The sequence below is a fragment of the Anoplolepis gracilipes genome, chromosome 3 (assembly GCF_047496725.1).
Source record: "Anoplolepis gracilipes chromosome 3, ASM4749672v1, whole genome shotgun sequence".
In the NCBI taxonomy this organism is placed as follows: domain Eukaryota; kingdom Metazoa; phylum Arthropoda; class Insecta; order Hymenoptera; family Formicidae; genus Anoplolepis; species Anoplolepis gracilipes.
In genome coordinates, this window is record NC_132972.1 from 13,499,562 (window position 1) to 13,524,226 (window position 24,665).

Genomic DNA, 24,665 nt, shown 5'->3' on the forward strand with positions numbered 1-24,665 from the left:
TATACATATTTCTATATTTAAAAAAATAAGCATTATTATTAATAATTCATAAAACAATCTTAACAATGTAAATTATAGAGATTAAAAAATAGTCAGTTCAACAAGTTTAAATAATCGATTGCAGTATGTAAAGTAATGGAAACGAATTATCGACATTTCTTCTCGACGTTAATTTTATATAGATCATATAAAATATTAAAAATCCGATATATAAACATAATTTAACTTCACAATTAAATGTTTTAATTTTGATATATTTTTGTCTAAAACTTTCTACAATTTTCAAATTATTGAAAGGAAAAAATAGAAAATTTATTTTTGAATGTAAGATTTTTGTTATAACAAAATCTAATAAAAAGCAACAAAATCTAAAATATATGGTCAATTTTAACTATTAGCAATATACATAAACATTTGTAGCAAAATGTAGTTTATGATAACATTACGTTAATAGAGAAAGTACATTTGACAGAAAGCACATAATACGAGTTGATGAGAATCTTGCGAAAGATTATTAAATATTGCCATTTATTTCATCTGCAATTTTATTTTTGAATTACGAATAATTTCTACGACTAATTCTAAATATTTATCCATCTTCATATATACTTAGATTTCACATTTATATATAAATTAATTTTACGAGTTCTCATTAATTCTACCCTGTCTTTCACTCTATATTAGTCAAAGGCACCTGAATTCAGTTTTATGTTTACATTAAATAAAATATTAATTGCTGTATTTTATATATTAGCAGATTATCTACAGTTTAACTAATATAATTAAAAATTTAATCTCATTTACAAAGTATAAAAATAATTAGTAACTTATTATTTTTTCCAACAGATTATTTAATTTAATTTTATTTATTGTTAGCTTAATTCCTCACATATAATAAATAAAAAAATTTAGTAAATTTATGACTTTTAGGCACTTTTTTCATTTGATTGTGGCGCAGGTACTTTGCTTATTCGAAACTAAATTATACACATCAACTTTATATAGAAATTCCGCGTCACATTAATTAATATTAACATTATCCTAAATATTTTGTATAATGTACAAACAATATCACAGTGATGACAACATTTATGACAGAGTATAACTGTTAACTTGTTTTTATCGTGACTCTAATTCAATTATTAAATATATTTTATCCGAAACTATATAAAGTTTAGCTCATATTAGATGTGTTTATAAAAAATTAATTTACATATTTGAATGCACTTGTCATATATCCTATATAGATATTTATTATACTATGATAGTAACTTGAGTATCAGTAATTTTAGGCACTTAGATATCAACACTCTATAATACAATTCTTACAAAAAGCGATCAATTTCAAATTGATAAGTATAAATTTTCATAAAAACATTTAATCTCGCAAAACACTTATACTTTTAAAGTTACAAATAATCATCAATAATTTAGCAATTATTAGAATTTGTTTTAATGGACAAAATTACACAAACATTTTACTCTTTTATAAATTTTTTCTTTTTTCAAAAAATCTTATATCAGATTTAAATTTAATTTGATTAAAATTAATTAATATAAATTTTACAATATTCTTTTCTAGAGTGTTGATCAAAAATTAAGTTTTGAAATCAAAATTTTTGATATTATTTTTTTAAAAGAGTTTACGGTCAAAAGTTGCGTCTCGAATTTAATTACGTGCAGTGAAAGATCTATATCAATCAACGGACACGTCTTTCTTCAGTGTTTCTTCATATGATTAAGCATAATCGTTCGCGTAACAAATCCTTTTCCGCATAGTGTACAGGTGTACGGACGTTCTCCCGTGTGATATCGACGATGTACAGTAAGTGTCGATGCCTGCGTAAACGATTTGCCGCACATGGCACAGAGATACGGCCTCTCGCCGGTATGGATGCGTTGATGCACCACGTAATACTTGCGATGCGTGAAGCCCTTACCGCATACGTCGCAGACCAACGGTCTCGACCTATGCACCGCCTTATGCGTAGTCAGAGACTCGGCAGTAGTGAATTGCTTGGAGCACGAGTCACAGGGATAAGAAGTCATGGACTTTGCCGGGATTACGGGACTGCCAAGATTGCCTATTACGGGATCGACGACGGGCGACACCGCGTTTGTCCCGATGATCCTACCGTCGTTGTTACCAGCTGGCAGCGGTCGATGCGTTTTCGCATGATGATTGTACAAGTTGCGCGTCTCGAAGCGCATCAAGCATCTCGGACAGGAGTAAGGTTTCTCCTGGCCGACCTCCTGATGCATCCTCCGATGACGTTCCAGCAATGTGCGATATCGAAAACTGGCCTGGCAGAGATCGCAGGCGAACGTTTTCTCCATATTATTACCGGATGACACGAGATTGGTAGAGGTCGATGCGCACGAGGTCACGGGGGAGGCAGTATGCGTGACTTCGTGCATTTTTAGATGGCTCAAGGCAACAAATGTCCGCGAGCAGACGGCGCAAGAGTACCTCGGTTGATTCTCGATATTATGCTCGAACTCTGGACGCGCAACGTGACTCGTTCGCATGTGATAGTTTAGTTTAAGAGCACTTCGAAACTCTAGACCACACGTGGGACACGGATGGGATTCGGCGAGGATCTGTACCTGATCGAGCAGGGATTGGTCTGGGCACATGGTCTGATAATGTGGGGGAAGTAATGTCGACGAAAGCATCGACGACGACTGGTTTGAGAATATAGAGTTGCTCTGTAGAAGATTACAATTGACGGATATCCCGACCTCCCCGATCTCGGGCGAGGGCGAGAGAATCTGACGCAGCATCCCTGACAATCCGCCGAAGGTCTCGCCTCCTTCCCTGAAATTGACAAAACCCAAGGACATTGCAACGGAGAACGACACCCGTGGGCGCACACACAGCTTTGCTTTTTGAGATTCTGCTTTTTGTGATTATTACAATATATCTTGCATACAGGCGGTGATAAGAAGAAGAGAGAAAGAGAGAGAGAGAGAAAAAAGAGAGACAGGACAGAAAAAGATAGATCTTATACTTATGTGAGTGCTGCAATGTGGCCGGTGCAAGGTGCTTGGGCATTGCTAATATCCTCAAAACGTAGCGATAATGATGTGTTAAGAGCGTATGTGCGGATCGAGAAAGTCGTCGTGATTTGTCGTCAAGTCAAACAGCTTTTTGGAAATTTCATCACTCGCTATATGTAATAATATCCATCAAGCTTTCCGAATTTTTATAAAACTCTTATACAATATTTATATTATAGATAATTATAGATGAATAATGTATAGAAAATATACTTGTAAGCCTATTATATCAGTTATTAGTTTTATATTCATTATTTAATATAATCGAATTATAAATAATTAGAGAAATAATATATATGTACAACATAAAAATTGTATATTGGATATTTCCTAACGATAGCAGAAGGAAAAAGTAAAGATTAAGCCATAAAACTTGGCAAAAGAGTTCGAGGAAAGCAAATTTTTACTCAAGAAATTCACTCTGAGACTGAAATAGAAAATATTAAAACGCAAATAAGTTTAGTTAGAGAAAAATCTCACCTTTATAAATAATCCATTACGATGAGGCATCTTCTTCTCATTTGCACAGAATAAAACAAAGTATGACTTTTTACACACGTATATACTTACATTCAACACATTAACAGTGTTATATTATGTGGAACAAATAAAAAATGCAGTTAAAAACTGCAAATACAAAAAAAGCTGAAGAAACTAAAATACATTATTCAGTACTTTATAGCAAAAAGTAACTACTTATGAAAGCTTGACGTGATAAAAGTATAAATGAAAAGTGTTATGCAATGTCAAACTTTCATATGTCAGAAATATTTACTATACCCAGAACTGAATAATATGATTTTCTTCATTCACAAATGTTAAAAAATTTCATTATATAAAATGACATATTCAAAATATGTCCAGAAAGTATCAAATAACTGCAGCCGATTCAAGAGGCGCATAAAAATATTTAATAATATATATATTTATATAATCTCGTGTATAAAATTTTATTTTCAAAAGTGAAAACCGGCGCAACTATACAGTGCAAGCCTGGTCATTTGCTTAAAAAACAAAATTTAAAAAATTAAAAAAAAATCTTTCATGTTTATATAATCGCGGTATAATCTTTTTCACATTTATGTGGAAATGCGCAAAACGCGCAATCCAAATAAATACATAATAAAATCTACAATTTATATAATAATGTTGCATCGAGAAGCGCAAAAAAATTTATTTGATATTAAAATGGCATCGCTTAAATCTTTGTCGTAAACGACGATGCAAATTCGCGCTTTTCAACCGACATTATTTGTTATACAAGTGCGCAATATTTCACTTTGCATATAAAAACACACAGAAAGTCTATGTATCATAAAATACAGAATGTAAAATGTACAAAAAGAATGATACTCGCCTTTGTTTAATCCTCTTGACTCGACGCAGTCTCTTAATGGATGATTTTTTTTTTCTTTCATTTTGCAGAATCTTCAAATTGGAAAACAATAATCCTTGATCTTCTTCAACATTGAGGTTTATTAACCGATTATCTTCTCGGTTATAACTACACTATTTCGCAATTACTTTATCGTCGAGGATTGTATACCGGACACGCAAAATTTTTACTAACGATCTCGTGGGATACGTATTTTGTATATAGATTAAACGGTAATTCTTAAGATTAATCGCAACATTAATATAATAATACAGAGTCCTGGCAATATCGTAAAGCGCAGGCATCGGAAAGCACGAAGATATAAATCGGAAACGGTAGGTAGATAATTATACGTTGCATCAATTGAAATATCTATCGTCTGTGATTTTTGAATTGGCCGAATATCGGTCATTTAGTGCGGCATTTAGTGCCATCACGTAAGCGTGGGAATATTAATATCGACAACATGTAAACATTTGATTTTTGAGTGAACAGAGAGATTAAACTGGTTTCCCATAAATAGTAACTATGAGAACAAGAAATTTTTTTCACATACATACATACATACATATATTATATATATATATATATATATATATATATATATATATATATATATATATATATATACATACATATATATATATACATACATATATATAGATACACATATACATACACATACATACATATATATACACTATATGGATAATAATCCATATAGAGAAGTCCAGAAATCTCTCTGTCCATTTTATTGCACATTTATAAATAATATCTAACACATAAAGTCCATTTCAAATAAGATAAAGTTATACTAATTATATCTACACACAATTTTACCAAGGGTATTGTTATGTGAAGAATATTAATGTTAAATTGGTGTTTTCGAAATGCACTTTATATGTACATGCTATCACATGTAAGAATAACAAGATGCTTAGCAATTTGCACATTCTGATATTTAAATAATCCTATATGTTCTTTCTTAAAGAAAAATATCCAGTTATTTTAAATATGAAAAGATATTACATAGAAAATATTTGTATAAATTGCTAAACACCTAGGACCAAAGATGGTTGTGGGGTGTGTTCAAACTTACCTTGTGTTTGTGATTTATCTGCATCATAATTTTATTATTAATGCTAAAATGCCATTGTTTTCTATCTTATATATTGAGTTTATTTATCTAATCAACAGTAGTATTTTATATATTTTAGTTAATGTGTGTAATTGCAAGTACTTTAAAATAATATATATTCTTAACAGTATATTGACAATATATTGATTTCTTTAGAAATAGATATATGTATAGAATATTATTAATAATTTCTATTTTCAAATTTCCAAACCTAATTCATATCAATTTATTATTGTAATGAAACATCAAATCTGTTCCACTATAATCATTTATTTTATTCAATACTAAAAAGTATGCCATTTCGTTCATCCTAAATAAAAAATCAAGTTATGACAATAAAAACAAAATAAGTAAAATCAACCAATGTTTTGTGTTATTGTTCATGTTCACCACAACAAATGACATCTTTGGGCCTTAAAGTAATAAATTAAAAACAGAAAACTCACCCAGTTTTCGGATCCACGTCTGATGTCTGTGACATTACCATCTCGGGCATATCAGCAATTTTTTGTTGTTGAAGTCCAGAAGGACCTGCTTCGTCGCACGCCAGAGAAACATTGACAAATGTTGTAGGCTCTATAGTTCTACTATTATTAGGATCTTCTTCACTTTCTTCTTTTATAGGTAGGCCTTAAACAGAATTGAATTTTCTTTTTTTTCCTCTTTTTCTTTTTATAATTTCAAGTATATTTTTGCAATAATATATTAATTATATATAATTATATATATTATATTATATTAATTATATATATTAATTATATATAAGTTGTATAGATAATATATTTTCCACAAATATTATACCTTCATCTCCATCACACTCATCATCCGAGTTTTCTTCTTCTTCACTACTCTCCTCTTCTTCTTCTTGCGTGGATGGGTTTGTTTGATTCTGTGTAATTTGGTCGTGTGCCGTTTGTGTACTTGGTCCAGCTACTGATTGGACATTTTGTACAGAGCTACCACTGTTGTCTATAGGAACTGAGGTTATTTGTTGTTGGGTACTGCTCGACATCATCATAGGCATACCCAGACCCATATTGTCCATTATACCCATAGTCATATTGTTCTGATGTTCGCTTACTTGTTGCATCACAGTACCATCTAACCTGTTCTCGTTGCTCTGTTCTGGTTTCATTCCATTCTAAAATTAATAGAAAATAAAACAATCTTTATATTTCCCATGATTTGAAAGCTTCAATAATAAATTAAATTCAAGAAGATAAAATAAATATTTCTAATATTTTATTTTTAATCATATAACTAATTTTATAAATTTGTTGTCTTATTATATTTTATATAATATTTATAAAATTAATTTTTTATATCAACAAGTAAAACTAAACAAATAAAAAAATATATATTGTAATATATATATATATACACATATACACATACAAATATTTTATAAAATTTAAAAATATTTGAAAAAACTTACATATGCACAACATGCAAAATAATAAAAACTGCTAGATATTATCATTGCTATGGTAAACATAGACAAATGAAGACTCAAACATAAGACAATCTGTGCATTTATATAATTTTTTTTGTATCTAATTTTTACAAGTGTATAATACCACATTTTTATTTTCTATAAATTTGTCAAGAAAAAGATTATAAAAAAACAAATAGATTATATAAAATAGTAATTACCGGATTGAGAACAGTGCCAACGTAACTTTTGTCTTCCATGTTTACTTCGCCTAGCCATTGTTGTAACTGTTTCTCTGCGTTTGCTGTCGTATGCCAAAATTGATAAATTAATTCTACTTTATATACACAGTCGTCACATATCTTCTTGGGTAATTTGTCTTCTTTAGCGACCTATAATCACAACAAAAAAAATCTATGCAAAATTTATAACAAAAGATATTATAAAAGTCATATTGTAAGATTTTATTAATATCAAAATTATTTCTTTAATATTATATATACAACTTTTTCTTTTTTTCCTTAATATTATCTTTAATAAAATTATTGTAAACTCAAGAATCGTGTCTATCTACAAGAGTATTAATAAAAAAAACATTTATAACATGAGCTAATAGCATTAAAATTTTGATTTCTCCGCAATAAGAACCTACATGCGTAAATACATATAGAAATTAGCATTAATTGCACGATGTGTCAAAACAATGCTCCCGTAACTAGAATTTAAGACAAAATGAGGCAATATCGATTTCAGGAAACGACAGGAAGTCAACGTTATGCGTTTCGCGAGCGTAGACGATAATGTCGACGGTAAGATGTCGAGAAAACATCGATGACTGATATTTTATTATATTTCGCTGTGCGAAATATGAAAAAAGTGTCGAGTTTGCTTTACTACTTTGATAAAAATCAGAAACGTATCGTGTAATAAACGCTCTTAGCCAACATCTATACACAAAAGCGCGGCAAAAGTTCGCTGAATAATTAGTGGCGTCGCAAAGCCAACAAGCAAAAATAGAGCATTTCGTAACGAATATAAACCGTACAAGTACCATTGTAACCTCATAATGTGCTATCTTACAAATTTTTCTCTCTCTCCCTCTCTCTCTTGTAAGAGCAATTTGCAAGAAAATCGAATGGACAAAATGATCTACCGTGAGGCGAGGTCAAGGAGTCCGAGGCAAAGGTTCACAAGATGGCAGGTCGCCATAGTTGTACGTGATGGCGTAGTTGGCTTCTTACCTTGACCGGCAAACAGGCGGTGATCTTTAGAAAAATCTGCCGTACGTCGCCTTCGCCTTCGAAGATCGGCACGGAAACGCGGTCCTTCACGAGACACAGCCGACACAAGTCCAGATAGTCGAGGGAGGACATTTTCCCACGTAAAACGCCAGCTCGAGACGCAAAGCCGCGCCCGTTCACGCGAACGCCGTTTGCAACGAATCCGAAGAGGGAACCGCGTTGTTCACTACGCGTCGCTTGCTCAACGCTCTCCGGCTTCGGCCGCGTCCGTCGCGCCTCGGCCGCGTTCGGGTCGCTTCGGCTAAAGTCGCGACCGCTCGGCGGCCGCGTTCGCGTATCGATCGGCTTTGGTCAAAGCCAACCGCCTTCACACACGACAGTCCCGGAACGATGCGAAGGTTCTTTTCTTAAAATGTATCGCAAATCGATGCGGGGGCGATCCGATTTCCCTTGCGATTTTGTCGAAATCGTTCTCCTAATCGCTGAAATCGAAAATCTGACAATTTCGAATCGCGAAATATTGAGAGGGTAATGCGCGAAAAAATTGACATTTAGACATTATTTTTCGAGCACATACGCACACGATTGCACGGAAATATAAAGATCTTGTAAGAGAATATAAAACTTTCTGGGAGCTACGTAATTTCACTTTTCCGACACGACGCATTGATTGATCGTGCAGATGGCTGGAAAAGGTCGCCCGAGTGCATGCTATGAAGTTTTCATGCTCAATTACTCCCACTTTAGTTAGATGTTCAACGACGCATGATCAAACCGTCTAACATCTATTGGCAAAAACAATCGAGACCGGTAAGAAAATAATGTTGATATATTTATTGTTTCGTGTAGACTACTTTATCTCTGCAATATAAATTATATGGGTATTGTATATATTGAACAATATTTTTCGCATATAAAAATTTTTAATCGGTCATTTTTGGATAAACATAAAGTTGTAAAGAGTTATAAAAAATAAGCTTACTACAAATGTAAAAATTTATTATAAGTGCAACAATTATAGTTAATTTGTCATCTATAAATTCAGAAAATGAATCAGTAAATAATAATCAGCAAAAGACATATCTTTTCACATTTCACATTGAGGTGAAAACTCAATATATGTTTATTCAATGTCTTACTTTCGAGCTTTCGAGTAGAGATAAATTGAAATTTATGATACGGCACTGTGTGAAATAAGAATAAAATAGATTAAGAGAGAGAGAAGAGACTTAATGTGATGTCCCTTTGTCTCGTTGCGATTTAAGGTGCTTTCATACAAAACTCACATTATCGTATATCAGAAAATCAACCTTTAGTTTATTTTCTTTTGTCATATATTTAAACATGGAAAGGAAGAGAAAGAGAAAGGAATGATTGATGGAAATATATTTTTCACTTAGAAAAATTAAATTCTATCCATAATTCATTTACATTTGATTGTAATACAATTTTGTCAATTCGAGCATATACATGTGTGAAATCGACTTTACTCCATCGAAAATATCAATGATCTCTCACGTTTTTCCCTGTATTGGCTGCATTTTTAATGACGCTGTAAATAGAAATGCATTTATTCTTTTCATTAAACTTTTATTATTTTTTTAAAATCAAATTTTAAATTATGTTTTATATTTAATAAATGATAAAAAGAGAATCATATATTTCTATCAATACATCTAAAAATTTTCACTTCTTTTTTTCTTATACAGGAAAAACTTAAACAATCTTTTTCTTTTAAAAAAATATTGTAAAAAAATTACAATAGTGAAAAGATTACTGGAATACTTAGTACAATATCTCAATATATGTCTTATAGACGTCTGGAAGATTAATATAGTGAAAAATTATTATCACATTATTTTTTATCATAAGAGAGATAACCAATTGCCATATAAATAGGAGAAGAAAGTACTACGGCTGTAGATAAAAAAAACTGCTTTATTGTGGCAGAGCACATGTATCATTATATACCAGCATATATTTATATATATATATATATATATTTATATATATATATACATATATAATAGGAAGAGTCCATAATAATTTACAAATTACGATCCATTTAAATGTCGTTACACATGGCGGTGTGTGCAGGCAGGGGATTTGAGAACTGATTTCGACCAATTTCTCGCGTCTTAGCTTCAAATGTCATCTTTTCTTATTTTATTTTGTTCTTTCTCTCAATCAAACTGTTGAACATCAAACTTTGCGTCTCGATCGTGAGTGGCTTACTGAAGGCCTTTGAAGGATACGCTATTTATAATACATGAAAACAAGAGATATGTAGTCTCCTTTCTTTCAGTTATTAGTTATTTCATCAAAACTGTGGCCATAATTATTCGAGGAACATCGTGTATGAATCTTTACTTGCATCTTACAATATTGTTATTAATATCGCAAACATAATTTTCGCATGTATTTTGAAGATAATGAAAATCAGCTGTTTTCTTTCTGTCAACACATCCTTAGTATTTCTTCTTTCTTGAAAGAAATAGGCGATCAATTTTTCTATTTGTTGAATAATTCGGACAAATAAAATTTATTGGATGTAATTTCTTTCATGATAAAATTGTTTTACATTCCATCGTTGTTATAGCCGATGAATTATTATAAATAGAAGCATAAACTGTTATAAATTTTGAAGATACAATGTCCAAATACACTTCTGCACTTATTTTATAAACTTATTTTTTTCCGCGATTTAAAAACGCGCAATTGATAAATCGATAAGATCACGATAAAGTTTGCATTATTTCGATGCTTGTAATTAATTATTTAATCGACTAATTAATTTGTTAAATTCGTAACTATATGTACTTATATATTTTACGCTATTATAATAATAGCAAAATTGCATGAATGTTTGAATCTTTTTTTTTTAATTCCATATCTCTGTGATTATTTCGTAATGTAAATTTACACAGCTATTATAAGTATTATTGTTTATATTTGTGTAAGGTAACATTAATAGTAGACTCTTTGTGTGTTACCTACTTAATACAAAGTTAAAAATGCACGAAGTTTAAATCTTTAAATCTGCGAATGTGTATGTGTATGTGTGTTCCGCTGAGTGTATGCACATACATATTTACACATGCATGTTACATGTGCACAAAGCACATGGTTGATTTACATCTGGCACTTGCCTGTGCTGTTGCTCCTCTCTGAATTTTCTGGAAACCCAAATTAAAAGAACGAATCAAGAGCTCTACAATGGTATTAATATAGATCGTATCAATAAAACTTGTTACGATGCTAGAAATAGCAAATTATATCGTAAACATTTTTGATTAATAAAATTATTATTACAATATTAATAACATTTTAATAATTTTTTCATATTTTTATATTTCTAATGTTTTACACCAGAGACGTGCGTTCTTTTAATTTTAGGTATCCTAGAATTTGGAAGGCCGCTGATGTATCATTTCCAAAATTTTCAAACCAATTTTTAAACTAAGGACTATAGTCTATCTAATAGAACTAATGAAATAGGATCATGTCCAAAATAAACATTCTTGCATTTTTATTCAAAATAAAAAAATATTTTAGACATATTACAGTATTTTGTACAATTTTACTCTTTTTCCACAATTACCTACATATAATAGTAATCCGCGATGCTGTCGTAAAATTTCTAAAATTAAATACATTGGTTACAAAAAAACAATATGCAAGAAGTTCTCAGACATTATCTTTTATTACGTTCTAATTAATTAGGCTATAGTCCGAAAATGATCTTATATCATCAATATTGGGATTAATTAATTAAGTTAGCGTTGGTCGTAAAATCGTTGATAGTTTTAGCATAGGTAGTACACTTCACGCTGTATTGATAAAACTCGTTTAGGAAGCTGAACGACAAAACATCAATTGGGAAAGGCATGGAAGTAAACGTAATCCTATAGTAATTTCAACAAAGCGTATGTCTCACTCTATATTGTACAATTTCCTCATATGTAAGAAGTGCCACGTATGCTTCGATCTATTTCGACAACGTTCCAGCCACTACTTTATCTTTTCCATAGAATGTATCACTTGAAATATTGTGATAATAAAGAAAAATTAATTTCTTTGACAAAAGATTATATTACAAATGAAATTATAAGTAATAATCCTGATAGAACAGTTGATATAATTATAAACTCCATTGCAGGTGACTGTCGTTAAATGATCGTCGAAGATCGTCAAATTAGATGCGAAGCAAAGCGTCCCAAGTGTATTTTTTTTAGACAGAAATGCTTTATATATATTACAATATTATTATACAGTTAATAAAAATTTTTTTTTCGGCGAACAGCGTCGCGTTTTCACAATTTACAATTATTATTAATAGAAACTTCTCATATTCAGTTTTATGGCCATTTATACTATAATAATGCACGAAATTATATAATACTTGCTTCATTCTTAGTACGATGCATCAATCGAAAGTAATCTCTTCACAAAAATAAGGAAATTGCATATAAATATACTATCCTACAAATTTGTGAACTATTTGCCATGTTGCTCTGTACTATTATTAATTTGTTCGTCGATATTCAAAATTCTAATATATTCATGACAATGAAATTTTTCATTTAAAATTTGTGTTAATATGTTTAAATACATTTTATTAGCATTTTTTCATACTTTTCTCTTATCAAAGTAATACAAATAATGGCAATTTAAATTTATGCAAGAAAAGAGCACTGCGATATAATTACAGTGACATTTGGACATTTTTTTTCAAACGTATTCACGTCAAACAATACATCATTTCATCCTGCATTTTAGCTAAATCGATGTTGAACACAGTCAATTTAACATTTATTATTTCATGAAATGTTTAGATATATAGGCGAATATAAGAAATGTTCTCTTAGCAACAAAATAATATTCTTTCAGATATATCAAATTTCTGCAATAAGCATATCTTAAGGAGAGAGAAATAACTATAGATTATTAGAAGAGATACTAGATCAATCACGTAAATATAGAATATAATAAATCAAATTATACTATTATTACTAATTAAGTTATATTTCGACGATATATTAGCAGTTTTATTTCACCTATTTAATAATTAAGAAGAAAGCAAAACGAGAAATCGTCTTTTGTTCAGCTAATTCTATAGCTTCGATTATTATAAGCTCAATTGTTTTTATAGAATGTTACAATAAATATAAAATATTATATGAAAGTGTATATAATCTTTGTATTATCTTAAAATGCTATATAATATAATGTTCACCTGAGAATTAAAAAAATTGTATATACCCGATTATTCAAAATTTTATTACGTTACGTGAAGACTAGCGCAAAGTTGGATATAATAAACTACGAGTTTAAGAACAAATGACGAACGTTTCAAACTGTAAAATACTTATATGTTGTTTTAAAAAGGTTTATGAGATCGTTACTGCTATTTAGCTTAAACGAGTTGAAATGATGCGAAGGAGGGTGAATCAAATAAAATTTACATCGACCATCGATTAATACAAGATGCATGACTATGTGTTCACTTAATTTATTTTCGTTAAGTTAATTTTCTTCTTATTACCCTCCTTATCTCATAAAAATCCTTTACGATCTACGCGATCGCATTATTTGTTACTACCTATAATATATTACAGACTTAATTCGCCATAATTAATATTAATGAACGGGAGTAAATTCTAGCGGTTCTTTATCATCTTTTCTTTTTTTCTCGTAGAATAAGATATTTATAAGTGAAATGGCGCAACCGATAAACGGTCAACAAGTACGGCTGTTTCATCGTAATTATGCTTGCTGTCATAAAAGAAAATAACTTTATATTAAATTGTAAATGAGCATCTGATGTAAATATATGTATATATAGATATATCATCATATTGATTGAAGATTTAAACCAAAAACTCATGCAAGATAGATTGCACATCACAGCTCCTTAATCTGATGATCATATCCGTATAATATTATAAATTGCATTTGGTCGTGATGTGTGAACATCAATATTTTCAAATTGTCGATGTGTGTGATCTAAATATTTGATTTCCTGAAAATCTTATACATCTTATAATATACATGTAGACATATGACTCACACATTTGAATGACAAGACATTTCCACGAGAAAATTGCCGTACCCGTCGGCGTTTTCTTGTAGACCATTGATTGGATAAAGAAACGTCTTCTATTTATGCTACTTATACATGTGCAATCCAGTATACGTCTTAAAAATATCCGAATAGGTTCTACTTTTCTCGATCAAAAGGCAAGAGAATTGTTCCGCTCGTGTTCATCCTATAGTATGATAACGCATCTATCGGGAATACGTACTTCTTGTTTCGATGGATTGACTCTTCGTAGGTAAATTGTAAACGATCAATTCGGGGAAGCAAATTTGTCAATAATTCTCGCGTACTCAACTCTGCGTCATGTCATCGGCCGAGCGCTTGTGTTTAAGGAGATCTACTGCAGCTAAAATCTACAAAATCTATATAGCTGTGGCCACTTTGACAATCTCAATCTGTACTTAAATAATTATAAATGGAGAGTCTCGAAATTTTTTTGGGATATATATCACGTATTTCGCGAACCCGCATGATAATAATGTGACGTATCTTACAAGTATGTATTATACACATTTCTCCGTAAGATCGGAACGCTTTGTGTGTATCGTATACCTAAAATCGTAGTTTGTCTCTATACTTTATATTATATACAAATTGTAAAATGTCTTCTCTTAATGGAAAAAGTCGTGTTGGTTTGTGTATATCTTCCTTTGGTGTGTATCTATTTATTTCTTTAATAATACTTCTCTCTCTCCCATGAGAACGAGAACGTAAGGTGTATATATTTAGCATTTGTATTGACACATTCTTATATTTTTGCACACAGACGCAATTCCACGTGCACAACACTCGCATTCATTCGCTCATTTTTACGTTCCCTACAGCATGCGTGTCTCGCATTCGCTCCCTTTCGTCCTTGCCATTCGCACTTTATTTTTTCGTATCTTTCGGCTGCAAGATACACGATCACCTCCGCACACAGCCTTTTGTACATGCATAACTTTTCAAGGTCTGCTCACTGCCTAATCGCACTTGCGACGTGATTCCACAATTCTTGTTCTACTGTATTCTAAAGAGACCACTAAATGTACTGAAAAAATATTAGGAAAACGAGTACAAGGATTGTATTGCTAAAATATTTGCAAAAAATATTTCCAAATCATAATATTCAAAATGTAAGCCTTAATAAAATATATTCAGCATTAATATTGTTTCAAAATGCAATCGGATTTTTAATAAGAAAAAAAGAATCAGTTTTAAATTGGTTAACAAAAGTCGTAAATAAAAGAGTATATGCAAAAACTTGCATTAATTTTTCTAATAAATAATAAATACATTATTCCAATACATATTCTATGCATTCTTTCTTAAGAAAATGATTTTGACCAATAATGGGTTAAAAGTAACTTAGTTACAGGCTAAAAGTAACCTATCTGACTAAATTTATCACACGTATAGAATCTCATCGCACTTGATGATGTCAGCGAACGACACAGCCATTTATTATAAATATCAGAAAATTTTGGAAAATTTTGTCTCAATCTTTCGGGCATCAATTTTCATTTCTTATTCGTGATTCTCATTCCGTACTCAATACTGCATATATGTTAGAAATTCATTATCGTCGAGTATTATCCTAATATCCTCGGTTATGCGAACGTGAATAAACTTGAACGACAACGGTGTAAATCGCGAGAGTGGAAGAATTATGCACCGCATATGTCGTGTTATGAATCGGGAACGACAAACGTTTTCATTAAGGAGCATTCGACGCCGTTTGCTACTCTAGTAGCTCGATTCGATAGGATTGAACAATTCGAGTTGAGTAGTCCCGGCGATCCAATTTCTAATCACAATCCAATCTCTTAACTATTTATACGAAACCCTACTCTCGTTCGACGAGAGCGGAACACAGACAGGAAGAGAGAAAGAGATAGAGAGGAAGAAAGTAAGGGAGAGAGAGAAAGAGAAAGAGAGAGAAAAAGATAGAGCGAGAAAAAGAGAATTCGTGGCGGTGATGATAGCGTCTCGATGACGATTAAAATTCGTTGAAGTCGGCGGCCCTTGTCGGGCAAAAACTCTTTCTCCTCAGACGGACACTCGCCGCGGCTGCTCGTGGTAGTAATGCTCTTGTTCCAAGAGTACCACGCTCCTCGCGGCGGAGCAACGTCAGATGCTGGCGCGGTGTTGATAGAGCGGCGGCAATTCCAGCGGCGTGATCGGCGGCGAATGCAGTTCGCCGCACTGCACATTCAATGCCGACAACTGTTGCATCGGCAGCAAGTGCGAGATCTTGCCGGGCGAGCGACGTACCGTGAAACGCGGTCTCCGCCGTTTTCTCTGGAAGCCGCTGCAGCGGCAGCTGCACACGGACGCCTCCTCGTCAAACGACAACACGTTACCATGATTGCCGATCTGGCCAGATAATATCGAGCCGTTCGCCGTTATTACATCGCCCTCGAGACGTACCGCGCCCTGGGCCGCCTGCGATGCGAGAAGAATATATTCGTTTGACAATATATATAGAGACATTTCTTATAGAAAAAGTAAACGTGATTAATAAAAAATTGATTCAATAATGCATACATCATATCTGCTACATTAGACCATTTTACACTAAAAAATGTTATTTCAAATCTGTTTTTATATATTTATACGTATTAGATATAGTAAAGTAAAGCAATACGGAGAATTCATATATTAGGAACTTCTTAAGCTATTTAATAATACAATTTATTGATTAATCAAATATTCATTAAAAATTAAATATACCTAAACATTTGTTTATTCAACATTAAACATGCGGCGAAAACATGTACCAATGTATCTTAAATAAAAATGAGTTATATACCTGTAACGCTTCAGCTTCGTCTCGTCTTTCATCCTCCGTATTCATGGTCACGAATCTCAGAACCAGCAAATTAAGCGAAGCCGCCACGATCGCCAAACCGAAGAGAATAAATATTAAAGCGAACATCACGTACTCGGGCTTGTTGTTGAGTGCATTATCCTTTTGCAGCGCGACCATATCACCGAAACCGATTGTCGTCAGAGTAATAAAGCAATAGTAAATAGAATCGAAGTAGGACCATCCCTCATATCTGGAGAATGCGGCGGCACCACCAGCGATGGTCAAGCAAGACAACGTCGTTACCACGCAGATGAGATTTATCTCCGAGGCCTGCAATACACAGATTTATTTTTAAAAAATTATTGAAGATTAAATGTTAAAAAATATGAAATATACATCATAAATAAATAAATTACAATAATCCAAGCACAATTTAATCTTTGGACTCAAGAGAATGTACTTGGTGTCTCAAGGATAATTTATCAGAGTGTATTATTTAAGCAATTTGAAATAAAAAAAAAACATAAAAATGCGTAAAGAATCATTACAGAGTAATGTTATAATAATTTTAGAAAAAATAAGATTTTACAGAAAAATCAAGTAACTAACATTATACATATAATATTGCTATATTAGTTATTAAATAATTATTCGATATTATATATATATATATATATATATATATATGATATAGATATAGATATATATATGTATATATAGGTGCATTGTTTTTTTATGATATATACTACGTTCTTATGTAATACTAATTGTAAAAGTATATTTAAGTATAATAATATAATATATCCATATCTTAATAAAAATATATTCAATACGTTTGCGTTATATATTTATAAATTCGTAAACCATTTCACATAATAATCTGTTTAAAATTAACTAAATTAAAAATTAACAATAAATGACTTTCTATGAGACTTGCTTTCAAAACATTTATCGTAATTTTGCTATTTTGTTGTTTTATACATAGTTATTTATTATTATTTTAAACACATATTTTCGTACACATTTAATTAAATTTTAATTTCAACTTAAAGTGTAAAGTTTTCAACTTTAATCATGTATGTCTCATACATCCGGCGTAAGATAGAATGTGTGCGTTCGTTTGCAGCTTCATGGATTCCGTTTGAATTACATATGTGAAATGTCTGACGATGAGCATAGTTTGAGTAAGCTATTGTTACCTGGACGTCCTTACAGTTTAGAAGCTGCTTTACACTCCGTATCACGACGGATGAGAACTTATTCAAGCGTTCTCCTATGCTCTGGAACATTACGAGTCCTAATGGGATACCGATAATTGCATAGCACATTGTGAACAGTTTGCCATATATAGTATTTGGCGTCGAATGTCCGTAACCTGTAAAATGTAATGTAAAATGCAACTTTTGACGAATTTTATTAGCTTTGCTTTTGGAAAACAATCGAAGAGAATGATATCTCGAATTTCGAGACTGTAATCCATGTTTCATGCAAAATTTCAAAATGTATACATAATGTAAACATATGTAAACATATTCTCTCTGTGACGCTAAAACAGTTAAACCGATTAAAATTATAATACTGTGACTTAAACATTAAATTTCTGTGACTAGTAAATATACCTCTGACAACCCATTTATGTTGCTTAAACAATCGATTATCGGTTTATTATTACTTTTGATTTCAAAATCAACAGTCAAGAAAAAAAATCACAAAATAAAGTACCAAAAAATTTATAAAATCTAAAATTATTTCGATAACAAAAATGAGTCAAAATAATGTAAAAAGCTTTAAATTTTTCTCAAGTTTTTCACACTCTCACATACACACACATATATACAAACAGACAATAATTATTTAAAGAGAGTTTCAAAAATTAAAAAAAATTGCATTAAATAATATCAAAATGCTTTTTGCAAACTGTCACATTCAAGTGTCATTTTGCGCTCACGGGACATTAAATAGATTTGTGATTGCAATGAGAAATAATTCAGCTGTGGTTGAATACAACAGTGGTAATAAATTTGGTTTGAAATAGCTGACGATATTCAGTGCAACAATAACTTCATGATATGTACCTATCGTGGTGAGGACCGTTGTAGCGTAATAAAATGCGCCAGCGAACTTCCACTGTTGGCCAGCTTTGTGAGGTTCCGTCTTCAGCACCACTGTTTCCATGATCTTGAAGTCGTCCTCGCTTATATTATATTTTCGTATGACCATCTTTTCAATGTCTGCAATTATATAGAATAAAAGTGCAGTGATTAGATTGATATATCTTGCAAAAGATTTTAAAAACATTAAGATGTTTGATAAAATATAAATGCGTGCATGTTGCTGGCTGTACGTTATTGATGTTTCCAATTGAAAGAGACGAGTAAATATCATGAAGCTAAATAAAAAAGTGATTAATGACTTCTGAACTTTTCAAAGCATGCCTTTATATCTAACAAAAGATCCCAAGATCGAAATAGCGAAAATTTGATATCTTAAATGAAATTGTATGTCAGGTATGCTCAAACAAAGACCAAGACTTGTTTGTGTAAAAAAAAAAAAAAAAAAAAAAAAAAAAAAAAGAAGAGATATAAGACGCGAGAATCACCACTTTACTCGGTTCCCTTCAAGATTTATAAGACTTGCGAGAGACGTTTATTTATCAACGAGACAATACATAGTCGTTACGTTGTAAAGAGATCGTTCTTCTTCAACAATAGCGCAATGACTTTCTTATATTAAGTGCCTCTTTCCAAAGCACATATAGATCATACAAACACTAGTCTTTCACAAGTATTTCCACAAACAATTACACACATTACATTTCTTAGTGTTATCTAATGTCGCTTAGATATGTGTAGCGTTTCTTACTATATAATTAAATATCTACACAAATAGGTAATAAAAAAAATTTTTATCCCATATAATACAAATAGCTAGAAGTGTGGTAAGAACGTTCAAGAGACTCTTATCTTTTTTCTTTAATCGTTCTTTAAAAGCTTTCAGACATCTTTTTTCTGAATTTTGTTTTCACTAAGTTTATTCACTCACAATTGGTAAAGTTTTGTCAAAGCAAGATTTAAAAAATGTAGAAATTATATAGTACTTAAGTATAAATAAAAAAAACAAAAACAAATTAAAATTAAAAACTTATATAAAATATCGTCTTGTGAAATATTAATTTTAAATTAATTATATTGCATTATTTTTTATATTATTTTATATTATTTTTTCCGACATTAAACATTATTAAACCAAAATCGTTTGACAAAAGTGTAAATCCAATTTTAAAATCATGAAAACGAAATGCAATAATACTATTTACAACATTTTCGAAATGTTTGCAAAGTATAAGCGAATCAATTATTTACCATCTAATGCTTCCTTGCGTAATTTCTCCGTCTCGGACTCGAGCACGTCGAAGATTGCAGCACCGACGAGGAGATAGGTAAGCGTGAAGACGATTAATGATAAAGTCCGGACGTTTTGTTTCTTCATTCTCTAGTGAGCCACATGCTCACTAGCAGGGCCCCGGCCCTAATTACTTGCATCGCTCAATGAGGTACAATTTGCATCATCGGGTCCATGACGAACCCTCTGTTCCGTACGGGGGCCCCTCTATGCCCTACCTCTATGCTACAGACGTGGCACGCGATTCCTTGTCTTCAGGATATCTCCTTCCTTGCAGTAGCATTCATGCAGTCGTTTCCGTTTATCTGAAACTTTCATATGCCTACATATCTGACTAAAGTTTAAAACGTAAAAAGATATGTAAAAGTATTGAAAGACACAACAATTTATTAATAAATCAAATTAAAAATAAATCTCCCTGATAAAATAAGAAGAAGCAACCGAGATGGTAATTGGAGCATTGAATCGATTTTATGATATCCGAAAGAGAACCAATGATACGAACGAAATTTACGAGTCCCCGCTGCAGCAATACGTTGCGTTATTTTTAAAGATATGGGTCGTTTAAGAAAGCCCACCAAGACTGAAATCGATTTTATTCTATCTCTTCCTCATTTTCGGAATCTTTTTGCTAACTTAAAATTGAGATATACGACATGAAAAGATATAATCATTTCAGCGATTAAGCGAGATGACCCATTTTAAGATTTTCCTTTTTTCCTCGTCGATGAAGCGAGACGAATCTATTTTCACGATGAAGATTAACTGAGCAAAAAATGTGCTGATTTAGAAAGGAACTCACCTGCAGCCTGTTCCGGGTTTTCCTTTAGGTACGACGAAGAGTTGAGCAGAATGATATGGCAGTGCTTTCGCTGCTCCCACTGCCACGTTCCCTCCATTCCTCAGCTTAACACCCCCGTTTTCAGAGCCGACTAAGCAAAAAAATGATAAAATTTCGATGAATAACAAAGCACATATTGCTGGAAAATTATATTCTATAATACATTTGGAGACAACAATGACAGATAAAATTTATTTTGCCGATATCTGATATCGTTTTTCATTTAAAATAATCCGAATATACTATATATTTTCCTATCGAATAGTTGAAGCAGTATATACGCGATTCAATACAATACAAATTATATTAATTAAATCAAATTGTTTTATATACAGACGATAAGAATATTCGAATAAAACGAAAGATATGTATCATTTTTAAATCATTTAACTTAAAAGAAACAGTAAAAAAAACTATTATAATAAAAATTTTATTTGTACCAAGATATAAATATATAGATACGTAAATATGAGTAATATATATTTACAATATAGCTATTATTGTTTCCGCAACTTATTACATTTGGCAATGAGAGTTTGTATAAACATGAATAGATATAGCGTTCCATGTCAACTATCGTGTTGTACTTGTCAGTTGACGTGCACATTATACTTCGTAGTTTCGCGTATTCCTGGATATAATTACTCACGATCATTTACGTTGAGTAATTACAGTTCAAAATATCAAGTGGAATGAGTTCATTTACAAATAAAACATTGCCAAATAACATTTTGAGAAAACCGATTACATCTTTTTTTTCTGATCGTTTGAATTTTATATACAAATTTAATATGATAATCTTTTCTTATCGGTTCTTTTTTATATTTTGTTATGTTGTTTAATGTGTAAAAGAAAAATATTATCCAAAATTATTGTAATCAAATATAATAAAACAAAGAATAATTTTAATTTTTCGGGATTCCCGGAAAAATAATTTAAAAAAAGTAACACAACAAAAAAATTAATATTGTAATCAAACAAATAAATGCAGTTAAAATAGATTTAGAATTTCTAAGAGTTTTAAACGAACTTTTGGAGAAATTAGTTAATCGTAATTAAACTTTTTATTTTTCATTGACTTGCTAATGACCTTTAATTAAATGCTCCAAGAAACGAAAAAAAATTTCTTATATTACGAAAACACTGATAATAATTCATATCATTGCATCATTCACAATCTATACTTTTCGTTACGAGTAGGTGACAATTTCTCTACTTATATCTGTGATTTACGTTTTTTTTCTTTTTATTAGATAAATTTTAACAAGCTTTTATCGTAAGGTAATCAATGTTAATTGCAAATTATCTATTCTCATATTAAATGCATTTTTTATACCATAGTATTGAGGATTAAATGAACACATATACATGTATGAGGTAATGTTTCTATCACAGATTACAATCGGTGAACTGAAATATCAATGTACTATGCATTTATTCATGAAACTGGAAATACAATCGACAAAAAAGATATACACATTTGTAATATTCAAAATTAAACTCACCGAAATCACATACAACGATTGCAATCACTGCTTCAATATCGCCTACATAGCGTTATTCTAAATTTTGGTACGACCTTTCTTTTAGCATGTTTTACGAAAATTTAGCTTACGCATATATTTCCCGGAGAAGGAAGAACAAGAATAGCCATTTTGTTAAATATAGAATATGCTATATATATGTGTGTGTGTGTGTGTGTGTGTGGTGTGTGTGTGTGTATGTGTGTGTATAATATATATATAATACAAGTGTACGCATATGCGTGTGTATAAATGAGTACAAATCTTTTTTTTCATATGCAGTCTTATATGTATAGATGTATGCGTTTGCATTTCTTTCAACAATCACAGATAAAAATAGCACGGCTTATTTTGTAAACATCATTTTTGCGATGGTGCATCTAATCCTATTGTGAATTAACTTATTTCCGTAATGGAACTTGCATGTTCAATAAACTGCCAGTTAGTAATGCAGTTTCTTATCTCATAAAAATGTTGTAGTTATTTTTAATTAAGCTTTTGTAATTAAAATATACTCCTTTTTACTTCTAATCAATGTTTTTATCGTAATAGGATAATCACATATCTTTTTAAATATTATATATATGTATAATTTGAATTTATGATTTATTATGAAAACGTAACATATTCTACATTTAGCGCCTATTTAATGTACGCATTACATTTTCAAATTTGTATACATGTATATAATCTCTAATCATTTCTAAAAAAAACACTATATATAATTTACACAACTTAATTAAGATGACAATCTTTTGACTTATATAGATTCAAATTTAAAAGGATTACATAGAGATTCTTAAAATAAGTTTAGTAAAAACTAATCGTAAAAAAATTCATAATTATATATAAATAATTCATACATAATTTAAAAATTTGAAAAAAAGGAACGAAAAAAGAGCAGAAAGAGAGATAAGAAGCGAAGAGAAAGCAAAACGGAAACTTTAAGAGAGTATCTAGTAAGGAAATTCGAGGTTCCTCATCATCTAGCCAATTCTAGATAAGCTCGCAATTCTGAAAGTAACGAGTCTACGTCGAGTCAAATCAAATCCTCTTAAATCTTCTCTCTCCTCTCCATCTTTTTGCTTCTCGTTTAAATTAACGTTTGCGCAATAGCCAGTTAGATTGACGTTAGATTGGATGTGCCTGTGTTTTATTGAATTTATGATAAATTGCTTCCGAAATTCTCATTCGTGATGCAGGCAATATTAAGGAACGAAAAAAAAAGAGAAAGAAAAAGAAGATTCTTCTTCTCTTCCATCTTCGCGCACTTAACTCATGAAAGAGAGGCCGCAGAAATCTTCGTAAATCAAGGTAACGATCGCGATTAGAATCGCGGCGATTTCTTTCACAAGGGGGAATCTGCTGAATAAATTTAAAATTGATGTTTCCGATACGCAGTCTTACCGTAATAATGATCGATGAACGCATAAATCTGTCATCCTGAAAAGGGTGATCGGCAGTTTTACATAAAATCCGGATATGTTCGAATATTCTGTTTTTTGTTGCTGTCAAACGCAAATTAAATTAAATTAAATTCATCTAGTCAAGTTGATTACGTAAGCCATTCCTTATAAAAAAATAAAAATTAATGCTAAATAATAATTTATATAATGTTTTAACTACTATGTGTTACTAGTGTTACTAATGTTTGCTGAATTTTACGATAAATTCAAAATCTAAAAGTATATTAAAATAGTTTTTTCAAATATTTTTAAGAATCGTACATACATATGTATAATTATTTGTAACAATAATAATT

The 24,665-nt window shown here is 31.0% G+C and overlaps 2 protein-coding genes across 16 annotated transcripts in view; both read right to left on the minus strand.

Annotated features, from left to right (window-relative positions):
- Window positions 1-8,585, minus strand: part of LOC140663888 (uncharacterized) — a 53,048-nt gene extending 44,463 nt beyond the window's left edge. For 4 of the 10 annotated variants that reach the window (XM_072888431.1, XM_072888434.1, XM_072888436.1 and 1 more), the window contains exons 1-4: window positions 8,247-8,506; window positions 7,227-7,397; window positions 6,375-6,714; window positions 6,020-6,203 (exon numbers count right to left, since the gene is read on the minus strand). In XM_072888431.1, coding sequence (XP_072744532.1) covers window positions 6,020-6,203; window positions 6,375-6,714; window positions 7,227-7,397; window positions 8,247-8,378 — 827 coding nt within the window. In that variant the 5' untranslated portion in view covers window positions 8,379-8,506. Of the gene's footprint in view, window positions 1-1,589; window positions 2,819-6,019; window positions 6,204-6,374; window positions 6,715-7,226; window positions 7,398-8,246 lie in introns of those variants that run through there. The other 6 variants (XM_072888440.1, XM_072888435.1, XM_072888438.1 and 3 more) reach the window with 5 other exon arrangements.
- Window positions 8,586-10,063: 1,478 nt separating this feature from the next.
- The window catches only part of Task6 (TWIK-related acid-sensitive K[+] channel 6), a 96,521-nt gene continuing 81,919 nt past the window's right edge, over window positions 10,064-24,665 (minus strand). For 5 of the 6 annotated variants that reach the window (XM_072888444.1, XM_072888446.1, XM_072888443.1 and 2 more), the window contains 6 exons: window positions 21,342-21,471; window positions 20,500-20,844; window positions 19,213-19,368; window positions 18,337-18,512; window positions 17,138-17,467; window positions 10,064-16,770 (listed from right to left, as the gene is read on the minus strand). In XM_072888444.1, coding sequence (XP_072744545.1) covers window positions 16,456-16,770; window positions 17,138-17,467; window positions 18,337-18,512; window positions 19,213-19,368; window positions 20,500-20,626 — 1,104 coding nt within the window. In that variant the 5' untranslated portion in view covers window positions 20,627-20,844; window positions 21,342-21,471 and the 3' untranslated portion in view covers window positions 10,064-16,455. Of the gene's footprint in view, window positions 16,771-17,137; window positions 17,468-18,336; window positions 18,513-19,212; window positions 19,369-20,499; window positions 20,851-21,341; window positions 21,472-24,665 lie in introns of all 6 variants that reach the window. The other variant, XM_072888447.1, reaches the window with a different exon arrangement.